Raw genomic sequence first — 23,588 nt, 5'->3', positions numbered from 1 at the left:
AATATCATTGAGGATAAGTACATGCTCTATAGGGAAATGTCTTTAAGACTAAACAAAAGCTTCATCTTTTAGCCTTACTGGTTGCCCAAGCTTTTTTAGGTTATACCCCTTCTATTTTTTTGCCAGACATTTTTCCTATTATAAACTAATAAATTGACATTTTGATTTGTAAGTTAGCCTCTTTTTATTATGCCATATCTTACTTGAATAGCTTCTCTTTCTAATCTGGTCATATTTTATTAGGTATATTCTGCAGATCTTAAACTATGCCCTAGAGAAATTTCAAATATCTGAACAATCTGTTAAGTTTTTAGAAAAACATTGAATACTAGTGTTTTGGGTGAGGTAGATCATAGAGTAAAGTCCATAGGCCAGTAGTCTATAGAGAAAAATAATCATTTACCACATTTCTTTTATAAAGTGATATGAATAGACTGCAATTGGTTGATATATCTTCCTCCTACCCCAAATCCTGGAACTTAATGGTTTGGCCTGTCTCTTCAATCAGAATATTTTGATAAAATTGTTTCTACAATACCTTATTTCTTATTTTAAGGCATTGGATAGCAAAATTTTTTGCTCTGTTCAAAACTAATAGTTGTGAATACTAAGCAGGGCTCCCCAGATTTCTCAGAATATTTTTAGACTTGAGAATTCTCAGAAAAGATGCTTCTCTGAATATATTTCTGACCAGTCATTTTTGTTCCAGCACAACACTACTTCAGAGTTATCAGGCAATAGATGAATCAGTAATATATCTATTCTCATGTCTTTTTCCACATTATTCCTTTAGGTGTACCAGCACTCGACCAGGAGAGACTGGAATGGATGTAACAAGCCGCTGTACCCTTGGAGACCCCAACAAGCTTCCAGAAGGGGTTCCCCAGCCTGCTCGCATGCCCTATATCTCCGACAAGCATCCTCGGCAAACCTTAGAAGTAATCAACCTTTTACGGAAGCACCGAGAACTGTGTGATGTGGTCCTAGTTGTGGGTGCTAAGAAGATTTATGCCCATCGAGTAATTTTGTCAGCCTGTAGTCCCTATTTTCGAGCCATGTTTACAGGAGAACTAGCAGAAAGCCGTCAGACTGAGGTAGTAATCAGAGATATTGATGAAAGGGCCATGGAGCTGCTGATTGACTTTGCATACACCTCCCAGATCACAGTGGAAGAGGGCAATGTTCAGACCCTTCTACCAGCTGCTTGCCTCCTTCAGCTGGCAGAAATCCAGGAAGCCTGCTGTGAATTCTTAAAGAGACAGCTAGACCCATCCAACTGCCTAGGCATTAGAGCTTTTGCAGATACTCATTCATGCCGTGAGCTTTTGAGGATTGCAGACAAGTTCACCCAACATAACTTTCAAGAGGTAAGTTATTTCATAAAAGCTAGAAGTATCATGTAGGATTATGTTTACAAACTATCAAGGGCCATCAATGGCCTATTCACAATGTCAGTTATTATTTCTGCTGCTACCCTTTAGTCTTTATGGGCTTACCAGTGTTATTTGGAGAAAACTATTCATATATTTGCAAAGGTGTTGTTTCTGATAATTTAGCAAATGAGATACAATAAATTATATGAATAGTTTAGATTTTGAGAGGCAGCAGTAGTAGTAGAGATCTTATCTTTTAGTCAGGAAAACTACTTGCTTTTTACCACATAGTAGCTCTGTGACCCTAGCTAATCACAAGACTTAGAGCTCCAAACAATTTACTAAAACTTTAAATTTTTATAAATAAATTGTAGCGCAGCTGCCAGTCTTCCTTAGTAAAAAAAATGTTCTTACTAAAAATTCATAGTACCAATGAAATCATAACTCGGGTGGGGGGAATCTTTATTTTAGGTCTCATGTTTGTTAATATGTAACAAATCATATATCCCTAGACAGAGCAGAAGTACTTTAATTTTTCAAGGCTGTTCATTTCAATGAAGGCACTTTTGTGGAGGGAGTACCCTAGTCTAGGATCTAGTATTCAGCTTAGCAGGTTCTGAAACTTTATTAGTTCACCCCTGTGATCAGGCAGTGGAAGAATACTCATGTCTAGTTTCACAGGAAATTGTCTTATCAGCTAGTCAGTATAATAATTAACAATGCAAGGTTACCTGACCAGAGAATTGATAGTGATCATTTTCATAGATTTATACAGTCAGTATACAGAGGAGGAAACAAGACTCAGAGTTTACTTGCCTGAATACAGTGCTTTTTCTCTTCTCTGATACTATCCCTCAGATAACTTCCTCTGTGGTAACTTTCCTAAGGAGACTGATTAATAAATTACAAAGTTATGTAGTCAATCAGTAAGCATAAGTGCTTTTGTACTAAGCATCATTATGTTAATTACTGAAGGTGGGGGGGGGGGGAGAGGGAAGGCAAAAGACAGTAAACATAGTGAACAAAGAAAGAACCAGAGAAAGGAAGGAAATTGGATATTCCAAAAGAAAATTAATGTAGGCTAGTGTTTTATTTTTCTTCTCTCTGGAGATATTTCTGCCTAGGTTACCAGTATAGTTAAAGACAAAACACTGTCTTCCTAGATCATTGCTGGAAAAACAGAACAATCCTAACAATCCATCTTTGTTTAACAAATAGTTATAAATTGTATCTTGTGAAGTTACAGTTTCCAAGATTATAACTTATGTAACAATACTTTTCATCATCAATTAGTGTCTTCTAGATAAGAAGTAGTAAACACCTTGATCACATAATATCAATCAGGAATTAGAAGGGACCATCTAATAAAAGTTGTTAACTAGTAGACATCTAAAACTTATCTCCAAAAGAGAACCTATTATTTTTCCCCTCAAATTCTCCCCAGTCCTAACTTTTCTCTTTCTGTTCATGACATCAACCTCCTTCTGGGCACCAAGATTTATATACTTGTAAATCATCTTTCAATCTTCCTTAGTTCTCATGTACAAACAACTGCCAACTCTTATTGATGAAACCTCTATAAAATCTTTTGGGTTCCTTCCTTTTTCCTCTGCCCTAGCTCAGGCCCTCACCACCTGACATAGACTATTTCAGTAACTTTTTGATTGGTTTCTCTGCTCAAGCTACATCCCTCTCGACTTCCCTCCATAGAACTGCATTACTACTAGAACAGAGAATTGACCATGTCTTCTTTCACTTAGACTCATTTGTCTCGCATCGTTGGCCATTTCTCCTAGAATAAAGCACAAAAACCTCTGTTGTTTTTAGAGCTCTCACGTCTGGCTTTCATGTACTTTTCCAATCACATTTCGTGTTATTCTTCTTCTCATACCCTCCATCAAATCAGGCAGGCTTGCTTGCTATGCCCCATATATGACCAACCTTCTGTTGCCTTTGCATCTCTTCCTTCTGTATGCCTTTGTACAAGTGAGCTGTGCTATCAGGAATGTTCTCCCTATATACCTTCACTTCACAAAATCCCTAACTTCTCTCAGTTCACTGTTCAAGTGTTGCTTTCTTACCCAGGGCCTTTCCTGATTTCCCTATTATCATCACTTTCTCCTTCTTAAAATTATTTTATTATATACATTTTATTTATACTGTATACATGTTGTATTTCCTACTCTCGGTAGACTCTTCATTTTTCAAGGGCAAGGACTATTAATTTTTTATTTCTGTGTTTCCAAAGCCTATTACAGCCCTTTATTACCTAGATGATGTTTATGTTTGCTGAATTGGTGAGCACTGACTTACTGCATGACTTATCCAGCATGAACCTAATTTTTATTTAAGGTTGAGATTTTCCAAACTTGTCCTCCAATTCAGGAGATAACCAGTTTGGAGATCAAAAGCTTCTTTTCTGTTGATTGTGGTTTTGTTTTTAAATAGTTTTCTGTTTCTTACAGAATCATAGTATCCTATGTATACTTTCCCCAACCCTTTCCTCCCTGAGAACCATCCTCTATGACAAAGCAGGGAAGAGGAGGAATTCAACACGATTGATATATTGAGAATTTTTAACTCCTATGTACCTCCTACTTCCATGAAGGTTGGGGCTATATTCTTGTATGTCTTCATTCAAATCCCATTTGATTTTTCTAATTTTGTTACATATACTTTTGATTTTTTGATGTGTTGTTCTTTTCATTTACATTGTAGTTACTGTCTATATTGTGATTCTGCTTATTTCATTCTGCATCAGTTCATATTAATATTTTCATGCTTCTAAATATTCATCACACATTTCTTACAACACAGTAGCATATCATTACATTCATGTGCCATAATTTGTTTAGCCATTTCCCATTCAACAAGCATCTACAACAGGGGTCCTCAAACTACAGCCCACAGGCCAGATGCCGCAGCTGAGGAGATTATCCCCCTCACCCAGGGTTATGAAGTCTCTTTATTTAAAGGCCCACAATACAAAGTTTTTGTTTTTACTATAGTCCGGCCCCCTCATCAGTCTGAGGGACAGTGAACTGGCCCCCTATTTAAAAAGTTTGAGGACCCCTGAATTCTACAATCATAAAGAGTGTTGCTCTAAATATTTTGTACTGTTTGATGATTTTTTTTTTTCTTATCAGAAACTTCTTTGGGGTTTAAACCCAATAATAAAGTCTCTAATTCAAAGGCTATCAATATTTTAGTCTATTTACATAATTCAAAATTACTTTCCAAAATGGTCATACCATTTTACAACTTCTCCCAAAATGTATTCATGTACCTATTTTCCTACAATTCCACCCCACCCTTACCCCCTAGTATTAACTGTTGCCATTTTTTGTAATAGAGTATAAGAGTTTTTTAATTTTTTGTTTCTCTTATTAGCAATTCGGAGCATTTTTCATATGATTGTGAATACTTAACAATTCTTTTTAAAACTGTTCATATTTTTTGAACATTGATCAAATGAAAATAAGCTATTTGTGTGTGTCTGTGTGCATGTACGTGTTTAGTGTATTTTTGATACAAAACACTCATCAGAGAAATTTGATCAAGGATTTTTTCCTCATTTGATCACTTCCCTTATCCTATATATGTTAATGTTGTCTGTGAGAAGCAGTTTCAAGGAATCAAAGTCATCTATTTTTTTTTTTTTATAATTTCCTTTTTATTTGCATAAGAATACTATGTATTCTATAGTTGCAAGAAATATATGATCTGTTTCTCTTTTTAATTTTTTTATGGTATTAAGATAATATATCCATGTAGAATGTATTATAGAGCATGGTATAAGGTATTGATTTAAGCCTAATATTTATCAGACTGCTTTCTCATTTTTCCAGTAGTTTTTTATCAAATAGGGAGCTTTTCCTCAGGGAACATGTTTTCCATTTTATGAAACATTGAATTATTGATTTGTATTGTTTCTGAATCTCCCTTATATAGTCCCATTCCATTGAAATGTTTTTAAAGCAGTACTAGATGTTTTTGACGATTGCTGTGTTACAATATAATCTGAGGTCTGGAAATGCTATTCTCCCTTCCTCCTTACTTCTTTTCATTGTTTATCTTGATATTCTAGAACTTTTATTTTTCCAAAAGAATTTTGTTATTATTTACTAAGTGTGAAGTCTTCTCTTGGTAATTTGATGGGTGTGGCATTAAGATTGCAAATTAATTTTGGTAGTATTATCATTTTTATTACATTGGCATGGCATAACCATGAGTACTGAATATTCTTGCAGGTATTTGGTTTTAATTTTTTAAGGAATATTTTATAATTGAATCTATACAAGTCTTTTGTATGCTTTTAGAAGTTGATTCCAAGATAGTTCATGAATTTTGTAATTACCTGGAATGTGATTTCTCTTTCTATTATTGCTTCTTTTATTTTGTAATTAATTTAGAGAAATTATTTTTGAGCATTTATTTTGTAACCTGCAGCTTTACTGAGGTTCTTAATCATCTCAAGTAGAATCATTGCTTATTCCCTAGAGTTTTCCCTGTTAGCCATCATATCATCAGCCAACAGGGATAATTCTCTCTACTCTTTAACTATTTTATTTGCATTTCTAGAACTATGAAATAGTAGTGAGAATAGTCATTTTTATGGCTTTACTTTTGCATTTATTAGAAAGGGTTCTATTGTATCCCCGTTGCATATGTTGCTTGTTTTGGGTTGTAGATAGATAATATTTTTTGAAAAGATCTTTCTATGCCTACACTCTGTAGTGTTTTTAGCATAAAAAAGTATTGTACTTTGTCAAAGGCATTTTCTGCATTTGTTGAGAGATTGTGTGGGTTTAGATGTTTTGGTTTTTAATATGATTAGTTTTACTCATTGTTTTCCTCAAGTTTAACCATCCTTCTGTCTCTAGTATAAATCCTATTTAATTATAATGAATGATTTCTTGGATAAATCACTATAATCTGATAGGATTTTGTTTTAAAAATTTAAGTCAATATTCAGCATAGATAATGGCATATAGTTTTTTTTTTTTCCATGTTTCATCTTTCCCTGGCTTAGGTATTAGGACTACTTTTGCCTTATAAAAGGATTTTGGTATAGTTCTTTCACAGTTTTTGAGAATAAATTGTGAATTATGGGTGCAAATTGTTCTTTTAAAGTTTAACAGAATTCTCCTCTGAATCCATCAGAACCAGTGATTTTCCCTTTGGAATTTCCTTTATAGCTAGAATTATTTCCTTTCCTAAGATCAAGTTATTTGAGATCACTATTGGGTCTTCTGATAGTTTGGGTATTGTACATTTTTGAAGGTAGTATCAATTGTCTTTTCAAAAAGCAAGCTTTTAATGTCATTCCTGTCAAATTTTTTGTTGCAGATTTGTCGATTTCCCCTCAAATTTTCAGTATTTCCTCTTTTGTGTTTATTTTAGGTTTATTTGTTGACACACTAATTTTTAAAATGCATGTTCATAGTCATCTTCTCATTTTCTATTTGTTTTTTAACATATGGTTTTTACCCTAAGGACTGCTTTAGCTGTGTCCCAAAATTTTTGGCATATTATTCACTATCTTGGGGTTTTTTTGTATAAGTGTATAAGATATCACTATCTTGTTTTTTTTTTTTTTTTAACAAAATAGGTTATCAGTTGTTTCTATGATTTGTTCTGTGACCTTTTTATTATTTGAGGTTTCATTATTAGGTCTTAATCTAGACCTGTATCTTTTGTTTTTGAGTTCTAAAGCAATTTCTACTTTTACTGCTTTATGAGTTGTAAAGAATGTATTGACTATTTCTGCTTTTTTATATTTATTTGCAATAATCTCTCTTCATTATCCATTTTCTCTTCCTTTTTACTCTATAGACTCTCATTCTCTGATTCATTACTCCAGCATTGGGGTTTCTTTTTATTCTTCATTCAAGCATATCTTGTGGTGAGTTCATATGTTGGAGTTCTTGTTCTTCTCAAAATACAGCTGGTTTAGCTCAGAGCCCTCCGAATGTCTCCAAATCCAAAGGTTCTGTCCTTCAGCCTCTGCCTCTGCTTTCTTCAGCCTCCAACCAGCACAGAGATGGAATGAATCTCTTGTCTCCTTCACTTGGGGCTCGGCTAGCTTTCTGGTGAGTCTTACAGACCAGCTTGGTCTCAGTGGGGGAAGTGCAGGAGCCCAGCCACCAACTACAGTGGTGTGAGATGAAAATGAATCTGGTTGTCCACTGAACTCTCCACTCGTAGCTTTATCCTCTGAAAACTCTTCTTCTGCCACCAGCCAGCCAAATGGAAAATATTCTCTCTTGCCTCAGAGAGAGGGCTTCTGGCGTAATTCCGCTGAAATCTCTCAAAGTGCTCTGTGTCTGCACCAGAGTGCTCCTCTCCAATCTAGCTGAACTCTCTTCTGCGACCAGCCAGCCAAGTGGAATATATTCTTGAATAGCTCTCTCTTCACTGGCCTTATATCTGAGTCTTCTGAGAGAATGGGATTATGGGTTTTCTCCCATAGTGCTCTCTGGCCCAAAGAGCTTCAAGGGAGGTGTGAACTCACAAAGTTACAAAGTTTACTTTGTGAAGCTGGCATACTTGTGAACTCCAATGAGTAAAGGTGCAAACACAAGCATTGTACTAATTAGTTCTACTTAGAACCTTGTTTCAGGTTCTGGCCCAAAACATCTTCTTGTAAGATTAGATCAACTCTAATTAGTTAGCAGTTTGTAAAGATTCCAACAATATTTTCCAAAGTATCCATTCTAGGTTTTGCCCTTTAAGCTTTTGCTGTCACTTCCTTGTAGGAGTTACCCCATTGGTTTCACTCTCAGAACAATGCTCAGAACAATCAAACAGATATTTGAGAGTATATCCTCTCTTGTCAACATTTTTGTCTACATATCTCCCTGGGTCCATGTTTCTACTCCTAGGTGCCAGTCACCCTCAGAGGGTCTACCTTCTTCACCCTCCATTCTACCTCACCCCAGCCACAGAACAGGTACTTTTCAGACACCAAATCTCCCAGTCCTCATTCAATGTAAGGGATGCATTTAATTTCACCTTTAGGAGTATGCATTTGAATGACGTTAGTGGCAATGCAGAGAGTTGAGGTGTGGGAATCCCTTTCTGGTTGGTGCAGATCCTTCATGAACCCAAAAAGTTTGAATGGCAAAAGGGAAGTTTTATTGGCACTGCAGAAGTCAGCTTTTCTAGGAGACTGACTTCCTCAGTGGCAGAGAAATAACAAAAGGTTTTTCACTGAGAAGAGAGTCTCTTCACAGTGGGCAGGAATCCTGACAGGCAGCTATGCCAAGAAGAGGTTCCATAACAAGACATAGTCCTGCTTTGGACATTCTGCAAAGAAATTAGTTTAAAATTGCCCTTTAATAGGAAATCTGAGGCTCAGTTTTCAAATTGAAAAGAAAGCCAAAGAACCCAGGCCTAGATGCTTATCAATATTGAGGCCCAGATCTCCAATTGAATGGAAATCACTTTGAAGGCTTCCTTAATGAGGATCCAGCTACCAATTGGGGAAGAGGGGTGATTTGCCTTAGAAAAGGCCCAGTCAAATAACACCACTTAACTTGTCTGGGAGATATGCTTCCCAGGAGGACCTAAGACTTGAATCTCCCTTCTTTTCAGATCAAAGGGTACACAATTTCAGAGTGTTAATTTTACAGATCAAAAGGGGATACAGTTTTTAACAGAGTTCACCTGCATCACATTCATAAATGGAACCTCCTTCCACCTCCAGAGTAAGGGTTCTTTACTTTCTTCTCCTTTTCATCCTTTCCTCCCTACTCCACTTCCCTGTAGACTCTTCTTTTTCTGAGACCAGAGAGATCTCCTTCTTACTACAAGCCCTTGATTTGACTCCACCTCACTTTTCTCTATCCCTCTGCTCCCCTCCCTCTCCTTTCATGTACCTTCCCATGTTGATATGTAGTTCCTTAAAAGAGCCATTCACATATAGGCAGATGTCTACAGGTTCTGTCCATAATGCCACTTATCTGCCTTTTCATCAGATTTCTGCTTTTACCTCTGTCTTCTTGGACATTTAGAAAGAAGTATGTTACTGTTCTTGAAGAAGGGACCCCAAAATGATAAAACTCCTTGAAGGAGAAAATCTCCTTCAACTCTGTCTCAGTAAGGGACCCTGCCCAAGGGACAAACAGTTTCCTTCTGTTATCTAGGTGGGGTAGTCCTTAAACTCATTGAATTATATTCAAATTCCAGCCCAAGCTGAAACCCAACTTGTAGAATTCCACCTACTAGCTGCCTTCAGCTTGTAGCCAAAGCTCCTATTATAAAAGAACCAATCTAAAATCCTCTCTTTGCAAAGGTTCCAAACATGCCATGCTAGGCTATGCCATGCTATGCCAAGAAGCCTCTGCCCACTGGATAATATTCTTTTCCAATGCCATCCTCTCTTTATCCTCACCTATTTCCCTAACCAGACTTTATGTCTCTCTGTCAGGATTTCTAACCTTCTTAATTCCTATAATAAACTTCTTTTATCAATCTAGGTTTTTGGGTTTGTAAATCCTTTACAGAGAATCTCTGCACTGCCAGAAGGGAGTTCTCCAAAACTCCCTACCCTTGCACCAAATCCCAAAGGAGTGCAAGGGAGCCAAACCTCTCCATTTGGTTCCCTGAACCCCACTAGACCTTATCATTTAACTCTCTGACAACCAGAAACCCTGATCTCATTTTGATTCTGTAAATCTAGACCTTATCATTTGGTTCCCTACTAAAGGGAATCCCAAAACCTAAACCTCATCATTCTCTGTTGCTATTCTGTCTTTGTCTTTGTCTATTCACTACTACATTTTTGTTGTTCGGGATGTTCAAGAGACAAAAAATTCCTTCAATTATGGCTTTTTGTTTTTTTCTAAAAGTATTTCAATCTTTATTTTTGAACATCCTTTGTCCTGTATGATTAGACTCAGATTTGCTTGATAGGTTTCCCTGGACTGTATCCTGAACTCCTTTTCCTGATAGCTTGCAGAAGTTGTTTCTGAATTGAATTGTTAAATTTAACCACTATGTAACTTGGAATTTGCAGCCTTGGGGTTTTTTTTCTGGAAGTGATATGTGAATGCTTTTGATTAGAATTTTATTTTCAGCGTTCAGAAGTTGTGAGCATTTCTCCTTTATTATTTCCTTCATTGTGTTGTTAAGGTTTTTTGGTCCTATCATGTTCTGGGAGATTTATAATCTTTAGGTTTTCTCCATGTATCTACAAAGTTCTTATGTTTTGCTTGTATAGTAAGCATATATTTTTTAATATTCTCATTGTTTTTTACTTTTCTTTTATTAAGTTGTCTTTTACTTCTGTGTATTTGGATTTGCAATCTATAATTCTCTTTTGTATTTATTTGGTGAGGCTTGCCATTCAAGTTTTTCTAGTCTGATTATTTTTATTGTGCAAAACATAAATTCTACTCTAACAGGTCTCATTTCTCTTTTAGACTACTCAGCCCCAGCAGGTTATGTTTTTTTCCAGTATTCATAAATGCCAGAACTCATTTTTCTTCTATTATTATTTTTTTTCCTGTTCATTTATGTTTATGTTTATGTTCAAAGTCTTTGAGACTTCTTCATCCTGTAATCTTTGGTACTTTTGTTTTCTTCTCCCTTTATTTTCCCTATCACTCACTTGTGACTGCTTTTTTAAAAAATATGGTTTCCTTAGTGTCTTGATCTCCAAACATCTCACTTAGCCTCCTCCCAATCTGGACAATTTGTAGTTCACCAGTCTAGATTTCTACCACAGATAAATAAGTCTTTATTTATGTGCTTTCCCCTCAGGTTTAGTGGAAGTGCCACGTGGCTCTCCACAGCAGTGTCCTGTCTTAGTAACCTGTCCCACTCTCTTTGTTCCAATTCTCTTGCTCAGTCCTGGCAGTTCAGAGTATGCTTTTTTTAGAACCAGCAGTGCAGAACAACTCTCAGTTCAGAACTTTACAGCATTTGTGATTCCAGGTAGTAGGCCTGGGAGGCATTTACTTCTGAAGGGCTGCATTCAAGATGGTTATCAAGGCCTGACAAAATTTCCACAGTCCAGAGCCAGAGTCTCTACAGCACTGAAAAGAGGGAGAGAGGATAAGGATGTAGAGGTAGGTTCTGATGTAAGCCTCAGATATGCCTTTGAATCTGTTATGGAGCCCCACTTGTTGATAAGGTGAGAGGTACCACATAATTTCTGTTTGAGGGAAATTTGAGACATTTTGATGGATCGGACAAAATGTCATCTTGTTCACGTAAATCAAGTCCCCTCTATTGATCACTGATTATATGTCCCATTAGTTTTAAATGAGTCCAGTAGACTAAGACAGAAATGAACTCAAGTGCACCAAACTATAGCTGCTCTAGAAAATGATTATCAAGAAAAAAATCTTTTTTTAACAAACATGAAAAAATATATTTAGTTGTATATTAGCTCCTTCAAAATAATACATTTACATAGTATCTGAAAGATAATACATCCATCCCAGTAGTACTGCTATTCATCAAAAGACTTTTGAAATTACCTGCAAAAAGTGACTTGACAATCAAACCTAAATTTTGATTGACAAGGATTGTGTCACTTGCCTACACCACTTGGCTCTATATAACTTCTGTTTCTTTCCAAAAATCATAAACAGCCTTAAGGGATGATGTGTCACCATATTTGATACTCAAGATAATTTTTTTTCATGATCATGCAATAATTCCAAAAGTATTAAATTTTGAAATTGGAAGGGATCTCACAAGCTATCTATTTCAGCCCATACCTAATAAAAGGTATAGGTTGCAAAAACTCTACAAAATGATTTCTAGACACTTGAGCAGATGACTGAATTTGGAATTAGAAGAGTTGACAATCACTAATTGTATTACTTTGAGTAAGTTGCATATCCTTTCTGAGCCTCAGTATCTTCTTCAGCAAAATAAAAATTTGACTTTAGTTCTCTTCTAACTCTAATCTATGATCTTTTGATATTATGAATTTATCATCTAATTTCTTCTTAAAGACAACCAATAATGGGAAATGCATTTCCTCTTGAAATAAACCATTCCACTATTATACAGCTTTGTTAGAAAATTATTCCTTACATTGAATACATTGACCTCTTACATTGGGGTCAAAATCTGCTTCTATAACCCATCATTCTGTCATGCTAGTCACCAATGTGTATTCAGGTTCTATCACCTAAGTCCAAGCAAAATTAGACATATTTTTCTTCCATATTACAGACTTGAAATTATTTAAAGGCAGCTCAGTGTTCTGTAAATAAAAATCTGCAATTTCTTCATTGAATGGCATAATTTCCCACCCTCTCATCAATATGGCAGTGATCATCTGGACCTGCTGCAGTTTATCATTGTCCTTCCTAAAATATAGAACCTTAAACTATGTGCACTATTCCAAATGAGGCCTAACCAAGATTATAAACTCTCTTGTATTGAACACTATATTAATATAGTTTAAGATTCTATTAGTTCATTTTTACCAGAATGAAATAGAGTTCATTTTGAACTCAGAAGTTTCTTAAAGACCACAGACTTTTTGTTTTTTGAATAGATTATTATTATCTAGGTTTATCTCCCCAGTCTGTACTTAGAAAATAGTTTTATTTTTCAATCAAAGAATTGGTCTGTAAATTTCATGTTTAGATTGGCCCCATCATCCTAACCTCTTTAGATTTAAAATTTTTATATTTACTTATTCATTCATTCGTTCATTTGTTTAAGTCTGGACTTGTGATTTCATTCATTAATGAAGAAGTTCCTTCTACCACAATAGATAGCAACAACAGCAATAGTTCACATTTATATACTACTTACGTTACAGGAACCATACTAAAAGTAAATCAGCAGCTATTATACATCTTAGAGTTTTAGAGAATTTCATGGGTCACCCAAGTTGTGATTTGCCTAGAGTCCTACTATATCATAGATGAGACTTGAACCTGGGTTTTCTCTTCCTGATTCTAAAGCCAGTTCTATCCACTGCAGTGCTTCTTAAACTTTTTCCACTTATGACTCCTTTTTGCCCAACAAATTTTTATGTCTGGCACTCAGTCTAATTCTAATAGATCTCTCCATCTTTTTCACAAGTGAATGAGAGATTTTTTCTCTCAGATGCTTCATTCAGGTCAAGATATTCTATATACTTCAATAATTCTGTCAGAAAGGGAAATTGTTAATCTAATATAGCTCATTCTTCACAACAGTATACTACCTCTTAATGATCGCTGTTTCCCTTTTTAAATGTTTTCAAAGAATTATTTTTATAACTACTTTTTTTTTCAAATGTTGAGTAAATATTTTTTCTTTATTGTCTACTTTTGAAATGAAAATAACTAGCCAACAGTTGAGTAAGCATATATGCTGGTTTTTATATATACTTCAAGCAGGCCTAGTTCCCTTAACTCATTTTGAATACAAAGCTCTTTTACTTTTTCTGAAATTACCTTGGATTACAACCTTCTGTTCACAGGATTCTCTTCAATCCTTCTCAAATTGATTATTTCCTTGGCAGAGAAAATTGATGCAAAATAAGAACTGAGTAATTCTGCTTATTATTATCTGTTATCCTATTGTCTACATTAGCAACTGTCTCCAGTCTCTTTAATTTTCTTCTTGTTCTCAATCTTCTTAAATTTAATTTTTTAAAAATAATGTTCAAAATCCCCTTGTCTACTGGTTCCTTTTCTAAGGCTTTCACACATGCCTAGGACTTCCTTATCCTTTAAAAAAAAAATCCCACCAGGTCCTACTATCCCTTCAAGGTATCATGCTAACACTTTCTTCCCTTTCTCAACCAAATTCTTAGAAAAAGTTCTCTACAACTGATGTTTGTACTTCCCTTTTATCTTTTTCTAAACCCTTTGTTGTTTAGCTTCCATTATCATCATTCAGCTAAAAATGCTCTCCTCAAAATTGCCAGTGATTTTTTAATTGACAAATGGGGTGGTCTTTTCTTAGCTCTCATCCTTCTTGACCTTTTCTGCTGTATTTGAATTTTCTGATCACCCTTTCTTCCTATATATTGCAGATTAAGTCTTCAGAGACTTCAAAACCATGCTACGGAGAAACATTTGAAGAAACAGGGCTTTTTTTTTTTTTTTTTTTTCCTAAAGAAGAGAACACTTCGAATATAATAATGATAGTCTTCTGATATTTAAAGGATTGGCAGTGAAAGCACTAGACTTAGTGTTGTCTTGGAAAGAAACATTCCAACCAAAGAATCAAAATTAGAGGAATTTTAGCTGATTTGGCTGCATTAGACTCAGAACTTTCTAATAATTGTTCAAATGAGATAATATACTTTTGCACTTGGCTAATTTTAAAATGTGGTAGCTAGCTTTCTTATTAAATAAAAAGTTTCTAATATTTGGAGGCATTCAAATAGTGGGACATGGTGAGGGTTTTCAAGTACCACATAAGTAAATCACTTAACTTTTTCAATGTTCTATTCTACCCTTTAAGATTATAAATTCCAAAGAATTTTTACATTTTTAGAGGGAGTTTTCTCACCCAGAAATGCCCTTCATTGAAATCAAAGTTCTGATCTATAGCCCTTCTTTGTTTAAGACATGTTAATTAAGATTCCATAATTCTAATTTTGACCTTTCTTATGTATCACTGTCTGATGTTGATTCAAACTGGAACAAGTTAATGATTTTTACACTAAAATGCTGATCTCATCACAGTAAGCTCTGACTGCAAATGTTTTCATTTTATCTTTGTCAACTTTTAAAAAGGTGATGGAAAGTGAGGAGTTTATGCTGCTTCCAGCCAACCAACTCATTGATATTATATCCAGTGATGAACTAAATGTTCGAAGTGAAGAACAGGTTTTCAATGCTGTGATGGCATGGGTTAAATACAGTATTCAAGAAAGACGGCCCCAACTTCCACAGGTAATAATGGAAAAGTTCATGTAAAGATCTCCTTTACATTAGAGAAAAAAATTTGATTTTAAATCTGAACCACGAAAGAGTTTTGGTTTTTGCTTTTTGTTTTGGCAAGGCAGTTGAGTCTGAGTGACCTGCCCAGGGTCACACAGCTAGTAAATATTAAGTTTTGAGTCTGGATTTGAACTCAGGTCCTTCTGACTTTAGGTTCAGTGCTTTATTTAACATGAAAAAAATCTTAGATTTTTTTCTAATACTAGCACTAATAATAGCACTAACTGGGCCAAAGAATATTTAGAATGATTTATGCTTCTCTTAAGTATCTCAGCCTATTATTACTTACTTGAAAATCTCTATTCTCTCTCTATTCTGTTTGGTGATAGTTACAGATTTGGAACATTATGTAAGTTATGACCTATGAAGTCTGAAATTGTTATATAAGGATAAATATAAATTTCATAGTTTCCCCCCCTCCCCCCCCCCAAACAACTTGGAAATCCTGATATTCTTTAGAATTGGAGGGTGGGAAAGGAGGAAAAGAAAATAAAGGGCTAATATGGAACCTGGGTAGCTTCAGATTGAAAACATTTGAGAACCACTTTTATTAATTTGTATAGTCTCTAGTGAGTTAACCAAATTTTATCCAAGGCTGTAAATTTTGTTTAGGTTTATTTGTATAAGCTCAAGAGAATTGTATATGCTCTATCAAAAACTCAAAATAACATAAAGTACTTGAAACAAAGAAGTAGAATTGATTATATTACATTTGCATCACTTTGTCAGCTATTTGAAAAAATTTGTTTTAGTATATTTCTGGGTTTCAGCAGTATGACTAGTCACTTCTCAGATTATAATCCCTTTATATTTTCTCAATTTTCGTGATTCTTATCCATGCCTTTATAAATCTTTATCTTAGAGATGTTATCTTCTTTTCTTTTTCTATTTTTTCATTTCCAATTAGATCACAGTATAATTGAAAGCAAAATTGAAGAACATAGTTATCCTGAGTCATGCAGTCAACTGTATGTACAAATTGTAGACTGGTACCTTTAGTAATATTTATCTTATAGGTGCTGCAGCATGTTCGGCTACCTTTGCTTAGTCCCAAGTTCCTGGTGGGTACAGTAGGCTCTGACCCCCTCATTAAAAGTGATGAAGAATGCAGGTAAGAATATTCATTGCTGGGAAGAAACTGAGCAATAAAACATTGATATTTTCTTCTCTTTCTTGATTTTATTTCTGTTTCTTCCTGTATATTATATTTCTTGGTGCTAAAACCAGGTCATTGTTTATAGGTTTTTTCTTCTAGGATAGCATCAAGAAGAGAAGGTTCAGAAGGAAAGGACCGGACTTAGATTATTCTATCCTTTTCGTTTTTGTATTATGACACTTATTGATATAAAAGTAGCAATGAATTCAAATTTTTAACAATTTTAATAATAAATGCTTATTGATCAAATTGAAGATTTTAAGGCAATTTTGGATTTGGAGAGACAATTCTTTGCTAAAATCTGATAAATATAATTTTCTTAGGATGAATTAAGCAGCTTTTGCACTAGTGAACAATTTTTGTTCATTCAAACAGTTCATTCATTAAACATTTATGAAGCTATGTAGTTGATGCTGTACTTGAATTAAGTCTAGTCTTCAGATATTCACTCCCAATCATCATTTGCATCAACAATCTTATAACCATAAGAAATTCTGAACATCAAGGAAACCATTGATAGTAGAGGCTCTGTCCCAGAGAAAATTCATATCCATTAGAGATCTCAGATTTCAAGCTGCCAGAAAGAGACTTACATCTGTTAGAGATCCAAAGCATTAAAGTTCCAAAATTATTGGAGAGCCAATGCTTATAAGGACTCAAGGATAGGAAACTGATTACTTGTTCCACAGCTAGAATGTCGTCTATATAGTCCTTCTCTCTTGCTATCTTAGAATATAGTTTTGGAATTAGAAATGCCCTAAAGGAGTCAAAATTACATCATAAAATCTGAGCCTAGTAGGGTAGCTAGATACACCAGTCCAGAAGTCAGGAGGACCTGAATTCAAATCCAGCCTCAGCCAGTTAATACTCAGTAGCTGTGTGACCCTGGGCAAGTCACTTAACCCCAATTGCCTCACAAAAAGAATAAAAGAAAGCCTAAGCCTCTTGCAATAATATATACTAGAAGGTCTAGTAAAAGAATCAAAGATGGGTAAGGTGATGGAAGGGGTGCAGCGAGGAGGGGCCAAGTGCTTGTTCTATATACTGAGTATTTTCTGTGTCTCCATAATCTTAGAATGAGGATATGATGATGGCTCTGAGAGTAGCATCAATCCAGTCTCAAGGAGCCAACACCAATTATTCATTGACTCTTAGATAGAACTCCCTGCCATATCTACCTTCTACCTTTATGCCCAGCTGGGCATTTAGAATGACCAATTATGAAAGTTGGAGCTATTTTCTCCACGCTCACTAATCTGTGATTACAGGATCCTGGAGAGCAGGGGCTACAGTCAAGTTAATCTTTTCCCATCCTCCAGCAAGGACACTTTCTGTTTCTGTTCCCCTTTTGCCTATGATTCTGTCACTGTCATTAATACAAAAATCCTTTCCACCAGACATGTATCTTTATACTCTTATCCCTCAGCTGTCTTCTTGCACAATTCATATCCTATTCCATCATGCCTTCTAAAATTCTTGTTCTTAAGGAAGTTAACAAATTCTCCATCTTTACTTCCTTTTCCTCACACATTTTTCCATTTTCTATTGATTATGGAAACCTGAATCCCTATCCTGTATTGATTATTCTTTCTCTCAGAACTCCTGACATACTAGAAGAGAAGCTATTGACACTTCAGATCATTGATTTGCTACCTTTTGAAGTTCTCATCCACTTCTCTGAGATTCAATACATCTATATCATGTCTTCAGATCATTCTCCCTCCTTTGGCAAGGAGTTCTGAATTTGATTCACAATCTTCCATTCAACCCTAACCCCTATCTTCAGCCCCTGAAAACTTAAATATATAAATTAATATCCTCTTGAACACAATGACTTCCCAATTCATGTTAATTTAGCATGGTAAAAAGAGCTGTATATGAAAGCTGAAAAGAAAAGCCATCTTCATTATCTCAACCATTTGTATCATTTCAGACTTTATTACTCAATTGAAATTCTATTCTCTAAGATTACCGATGTTCTCTTACATGTTAAATATAATTTTTACATATATTTTCATAAATATAAATATATGTCATATATTTATATTATATAACATTTGCTTATTTTTTGCTTCACTTCTCTTTTTGACCTTTGATACTATCAGTTACCCCCTTCCTCTGGATTTATTTTGCTTCCATGATGTTGCTATCTCCTACTTCCTACATGTTTGACTCTTCCTCTGTCTTTTCATTTTTTGTTTTCATTTTTTTTGAGACTTGTCTTGCTTCCTTCTTTTCTTCCTTCCTCTCTCCCTCCTCCCCTCCATTCAACATTTTCACTACCCACAAACTCTTCTTCCCTGCATGGAAATCCCTCTTTGTAACAACTAATTATAGTCAGGCAAAAGAAATTAACTCATTAACTGTCAGAAAATGTGTGTCTCATTCTTCACCTCTAGTTCATCTCCTCTCTCTGCCAAGAAGTAGAAAATTAACTCTTCTTAAGTCATGATTAATCACCATAGCTGCTGCTTCATCTATTTCCTACTCTGTAAGCCTGTGTTTTTCACTTTCTTGATGTCTTATTCTCATGCATATTCTACCATCCTCTCTACACAGAAGACTCCTTCTATATATCAGCTATCATCTTTTTCCTAAAGCCTATATCCTTTGCTTTCTGGAATATCATATTTCAAACTCTCTGTTTCAAAGCCCAACTCCATATTACTAGTTACTGCTTAAATAACTCCAGCTGCCTGACCCACAGGCATCTTCAACTCATTGTGTCCAAAACAGAATTAATTTCTCCCTATATATATGTGCACAAGCGTGTGTATAAACAAATGTAGAAAAATAGAAGCCAATTGACTTCATGAAGCAAAAAGAAACACTAAAAGTCAAAAGGCATAAAGTATTATAGCAAAAACAAATCAAAGAAAAAAGTTTCTTTAAGAATAATTGGAGAACTTGAACTTGACAAAGAACTGAGAAATATTTCAAGAAATCTTAAAAAAAAAAAAAAAACTGCCCAGATCTCTTAAAAACAAAGAGCAAAGTGGATATGGAATCTACAATCACCATCTGAAAGAAAGAATTCAAAATGAAAACACCCAGAAACATAGCCAAAATCCAAAACTTCCAGATCAAAGAAAAAGTACTGTAACCAGGTAAAGAGAAAAAAATTCAAGTACTAAAGGGCCACAGTCAGAATCATACATGATTTATTTAGCAGCTACCATTATGAAGAAACAGAGAGTTTGAAATATGATATTCCAGAAAGCAAAGGATATAGGCTTGCTGGCAAATATAAAATTACTGGAGCGTGGGCCATAATGCGACAGGAATTCCAAGCATTCCTGATGAAGATTAGAGAAATTCTGAAGGTCAAAAATAGGAAGTGAACAATCATAAATAACTAAACAAGAACCCAACTTTCTGAAGATGACATCCCCTACTATTATTAATATTAATAGAGGGAATGTATTTAGAAAAAAGACCTAAGAGTGCTTCTATTATGTCTTGATGATCTTAAAAGAATTATGAAAAGAGAGAAGAGGAATATGCTACGGTAAAGGAAGATTCGGAAAAATTATTTCACATAAATTGAGCTGCACAAATAGAAGTCTGCACAAAGAAGGAAGACCTGACCATGTGAACCTCATTCTCATCTAAAGTGGTCAGAGGAGAGAAGAATACATACACAACATACATACCATTCAAAAAGAAAATATGGGAGAAGGGGAAATTGGAAGGAATTTTGTTCTAACCAAAACAATCTCTATCTAAAAAAAAAAAAATACAAAGACATTTATAGTTCTTTTTGAGGTATCAAAAAATGGGAATTTGAGTGATTGTCAATCAGCTTAGGATGTGTCCATCACTAGAGTGAAGTAGGAAAAATCAGAACAGCAATTTATATGATGACAGCAATATTGTAAAGACAATTTTGATAAGACTTTAGAACTGATCATCGTAATGACCAACTATCATTTGAGAGGACCAATGATGAACCATGCTATCTACCTCCTGATAAGAGATGGTTTTTGTATATATTTATTACATTAATATGTACATTTTTTTTTGCTTGACTATACATGCAACAGGGCTTTTTTCTTTTGTTTTCAATTTCTGGGGAGAAGAGGGGAGCAGATTTTTGTTGATTGAAAAAAGTAACGTGTAATTTTTAAGAAACATGCTCTTCTACTACCTCATATCTAACAAGGCTAATATAACAGAAAAGGAAAATTGGAAGGAGTGTGGAAAAATTGGGACACTAATGCATTATTGGTGAAGTTTTGAGCTGGCACAACCATTCTGGAGAGTAATTTAGAACTATGCCCAAAGGGCTATAGCACTATGAGTCCCCGTTGACCCAGCAAAACCATTACTATGTCTGTGTCTTTAAAAGATTATAGGAAAAGGAAAAGTACCTATATGCACAAAAATATTTATAGCAGTTGTTTTTGTGGTGGCAAAGAATTGGAAATTGAAGGGATGCCAATCAATTGGGGAATAGCTGAACAAATTGTGATGAGATACTATTGTGCTATAAGAAACAAAATTATTGATGATCAACTGTGATGAACTTGGCTCTTTTCAACAATGAGATGATTCAAGGCAATTCCAATAGACTTCTGCATCCAGAGAGAGAACAATGGAAAAGCATAGTATTTTCGCTTTTTTTTTTGTTATTTGTTTGCTTGTTGTTGTTTTTTCTCTTTCTTGTTTTTTTTTCCTTTTGATCTGATTTTTTTTTTTTTGCTCAGCATAATGAATATAGAAATGCATTTAAAAGAATTGCATGTGTTTAGTCTATATTGAATTGCTTGCTGTCTTAGGGAGGAGAGATTGAAGGAGAGAGGGAGAAAAATTTGGAACACAATGTTTTACAAAGAGAAATGTTGGAAAATATGCATGTATTTGGAAAAATTAAAAAGCCATTATAAAAAAAAAAAAAAGAAGAAATCGCAAGCAGGATGGTTTCAGAAGAATTACATGAACTGATGCAAAGTGAAGTGAGCAGAACCAGGAGAACATTTTACACAGTAATAACTCTCATATTGTATGAAGATCAACTGAGTGATTTAGCTTTTCTGAGCAATCCAATGATTCAAGACCATTTACCAAGACTTATGATGAAAAATAATATCTAAATCCAGAGAAAAAACTAATGGAGCCTGAATGAAAATCAAAACACACTTTAAAACTTTATTTTTGTTTGTTTTCTTTTGCAGCATGACTATATGTGGAAATATAATTTGCATGAATTCACCTGTATAATCTATATCAAATTTCTTGCCTTCTCAAAGAGGGCAGAAGAGGGAGGGAGAAAATTTGGAACTCAATTTTTTTAACGGATGTTACAAAAAAAAATTGTTTCACATGTAATTGAGAAAAAGAAAAACCAAGAAAAGTAAAAGTACTTCACAATTTAGCTCCCACTTGCCTGTCCACACTTAATTTATATCACTCTCCTTGGTGTGCACTTATTTCCCAATTAGTTTAGCCTATGCTAGCAGTTTCCCAAACCTGACATTTCACATATTATTTTTATGCCTTAGCAATCTTATCTCTCCTTCCCACTCTCCATTACTAGAGCTCACTTTGATCCCTTAGATTCCTTAGCTTCCTTCAAGATGCAGCTCAGATGCTATGTCTTATAAGAAGCCTTTCCTAACTACCTCTCCCTGTTCCCAAGGTGTAAGCACTCTTTCTGCCCTTAAATTAACTTGAGTTTTAGAAAAACAGGAAATTTGGGAACCTTTGCATCAAGGTCTGATTTTGAAGATACATATAGAGATTGTGTGTGTGTTTGGAACTGCTTTACAATTACAAGAAAATCTAATTCTCCGTTGATAAATGATCAAAGGATATGAACCAGTAGTTTTCAGAGGAAAAAAATCCAAATTAAGTAGCCATGCATAAATTTCTCTAGATCACAAATAGAGAAATTCACATTCAAACAACTCTGGGGTAGTACCTCACACACATCAGTTTTGGGTCTTAGTTCCAAAGAATTGAAAATAGTATTAATAGAGGGAAGAAGCATTATCAAGTATGGAGACCTTGTACTATGTTTTAAAAAAAAAAAAATTAATCCTGCCATCTAGGGGAGGGGGTGAGGGGAAGGAGGGGAAAAAATTGGAATAAAAGGTTTGGCATTTGTCAATGCTGTAAAATTACCCATGCATATAACTTGTAAATAAAAAGCTATTAAAAAAATTTTTTAAGTTTAAAATATTTTAATAAATAAAATGATAGTGCTGGGGGTGGGGAAAAGAGAAAATAAATAAGCAAGAATTGGAAAGGGAATTAAGCTTGGCACAAGAGATTCAAAATCTTGTCCAACTAGCAAACTCTCTGAATATTAGAAAGTACCACCAAATAGAAGCTGATGACACTTCACGAGGAAACAAGAAATACTGGAACAAAGGTTGGGGGGAAGGGGAATAGAAGAAAATACAAAGTTATAGCAAAAACAATTGACCTGAAAAATACATCAAGGAGAACAAAATTTAAGAATCATCAGACTATCTGAATGTCATGACCAAAAAAAAAAAAAAAAAAAGCCAACCAAATTTAAACATCCTATTTCAAGAAATCTTAAAACTACCCAGATATCCTAAAACTGGAAGTCACCCCCTTGGGGGAAAAAAAAAATGAAAATTCCCAGGTACATCATAGCCAAAATCCAGAACTTCTAGGTCAAAGAATACTTGAAGCAGCCAAAAAGAAAGATTTCAAATGCCAAACAACCATAGTCAGGATCTGACATCAGATCTCACATCATTTAATAGCCACCAGTACTATGAAGGAGTAAGGATTTGGGGTGTGATGTTCCACAAGAACAAAAGATATGGATTTGTAGCCCAAGAATAATTTCCCAAGCAAAACTTAAGTATAATGGTATGGGGATGGAGATGGGGGGGAAGGGGGGAGAGGAATGGATCTTTAATGAAATAGAGGAATTCCAATCATTGCTGATGAAAAGACCAGACACACATAGTTGAATACAGAAATATATTTTATTCATCAAGAAAATATAAGAGAAAGAATAGGGAGAAGAGGGTAGGGACGATTAGAGAGAAGGTAGCTTAAGAAAATGACTTAATCTTAGAACAGAGGATTTGCAAAAAATATTTATATTTTTCTTTCATGTGGCAAAGAATGGGAATTTGAGGGGTTATCTATAAATTGGGAAGTAGA

General features: G+C 34.8%; 1 protein-coding gene across 1 annotated transcript in view; it reads left to right on the top strand.

The window, feature by feature from the left end:
- KLHL20 (kelch like family member 20) overlaps window positions 1-23,588 on the top strand; it is a 64,048-nt gene that overhangs the window by 18,957 nt on the left and 21,503 nt on the right. Inside the window, exons 3-5 of the mRNA XM_051998926.1 lie at window positions 794-1,367; window positions 15,080-15,238; window positions 16,303-16,397. Coding sequence (XP_051854886.1) covers window positions 794-1,367; window positions 15,080-15,238; window positions 16,303-16,397 — 828 coding nt within the window. The remainder of the gene's footprint in view (window positions 1-793; window positions 1,368-15,079; window positions 15,239-16,302; window positions 16,398-23,588) is intronic.

This window comes from Antechinus flavipes, chromosome 4 (assembly GCF_016432865.1).
Source record: "Antechinus flavipes isolate AdamAnt ecotype Samford, QLD, Australia chromosome 4, AdamAnt_v2, whole genome shotgun sequence".
Lineage (NCBI taxonomy): Eukaryota > Metazoa > Chordata > Mammalia > Dasyuromorphia > Dasyuridae > Antechinus > Antechinus flavipes.
This window is presented reverse-complemented; position numbering and strand designations above follow the sequence as displayed.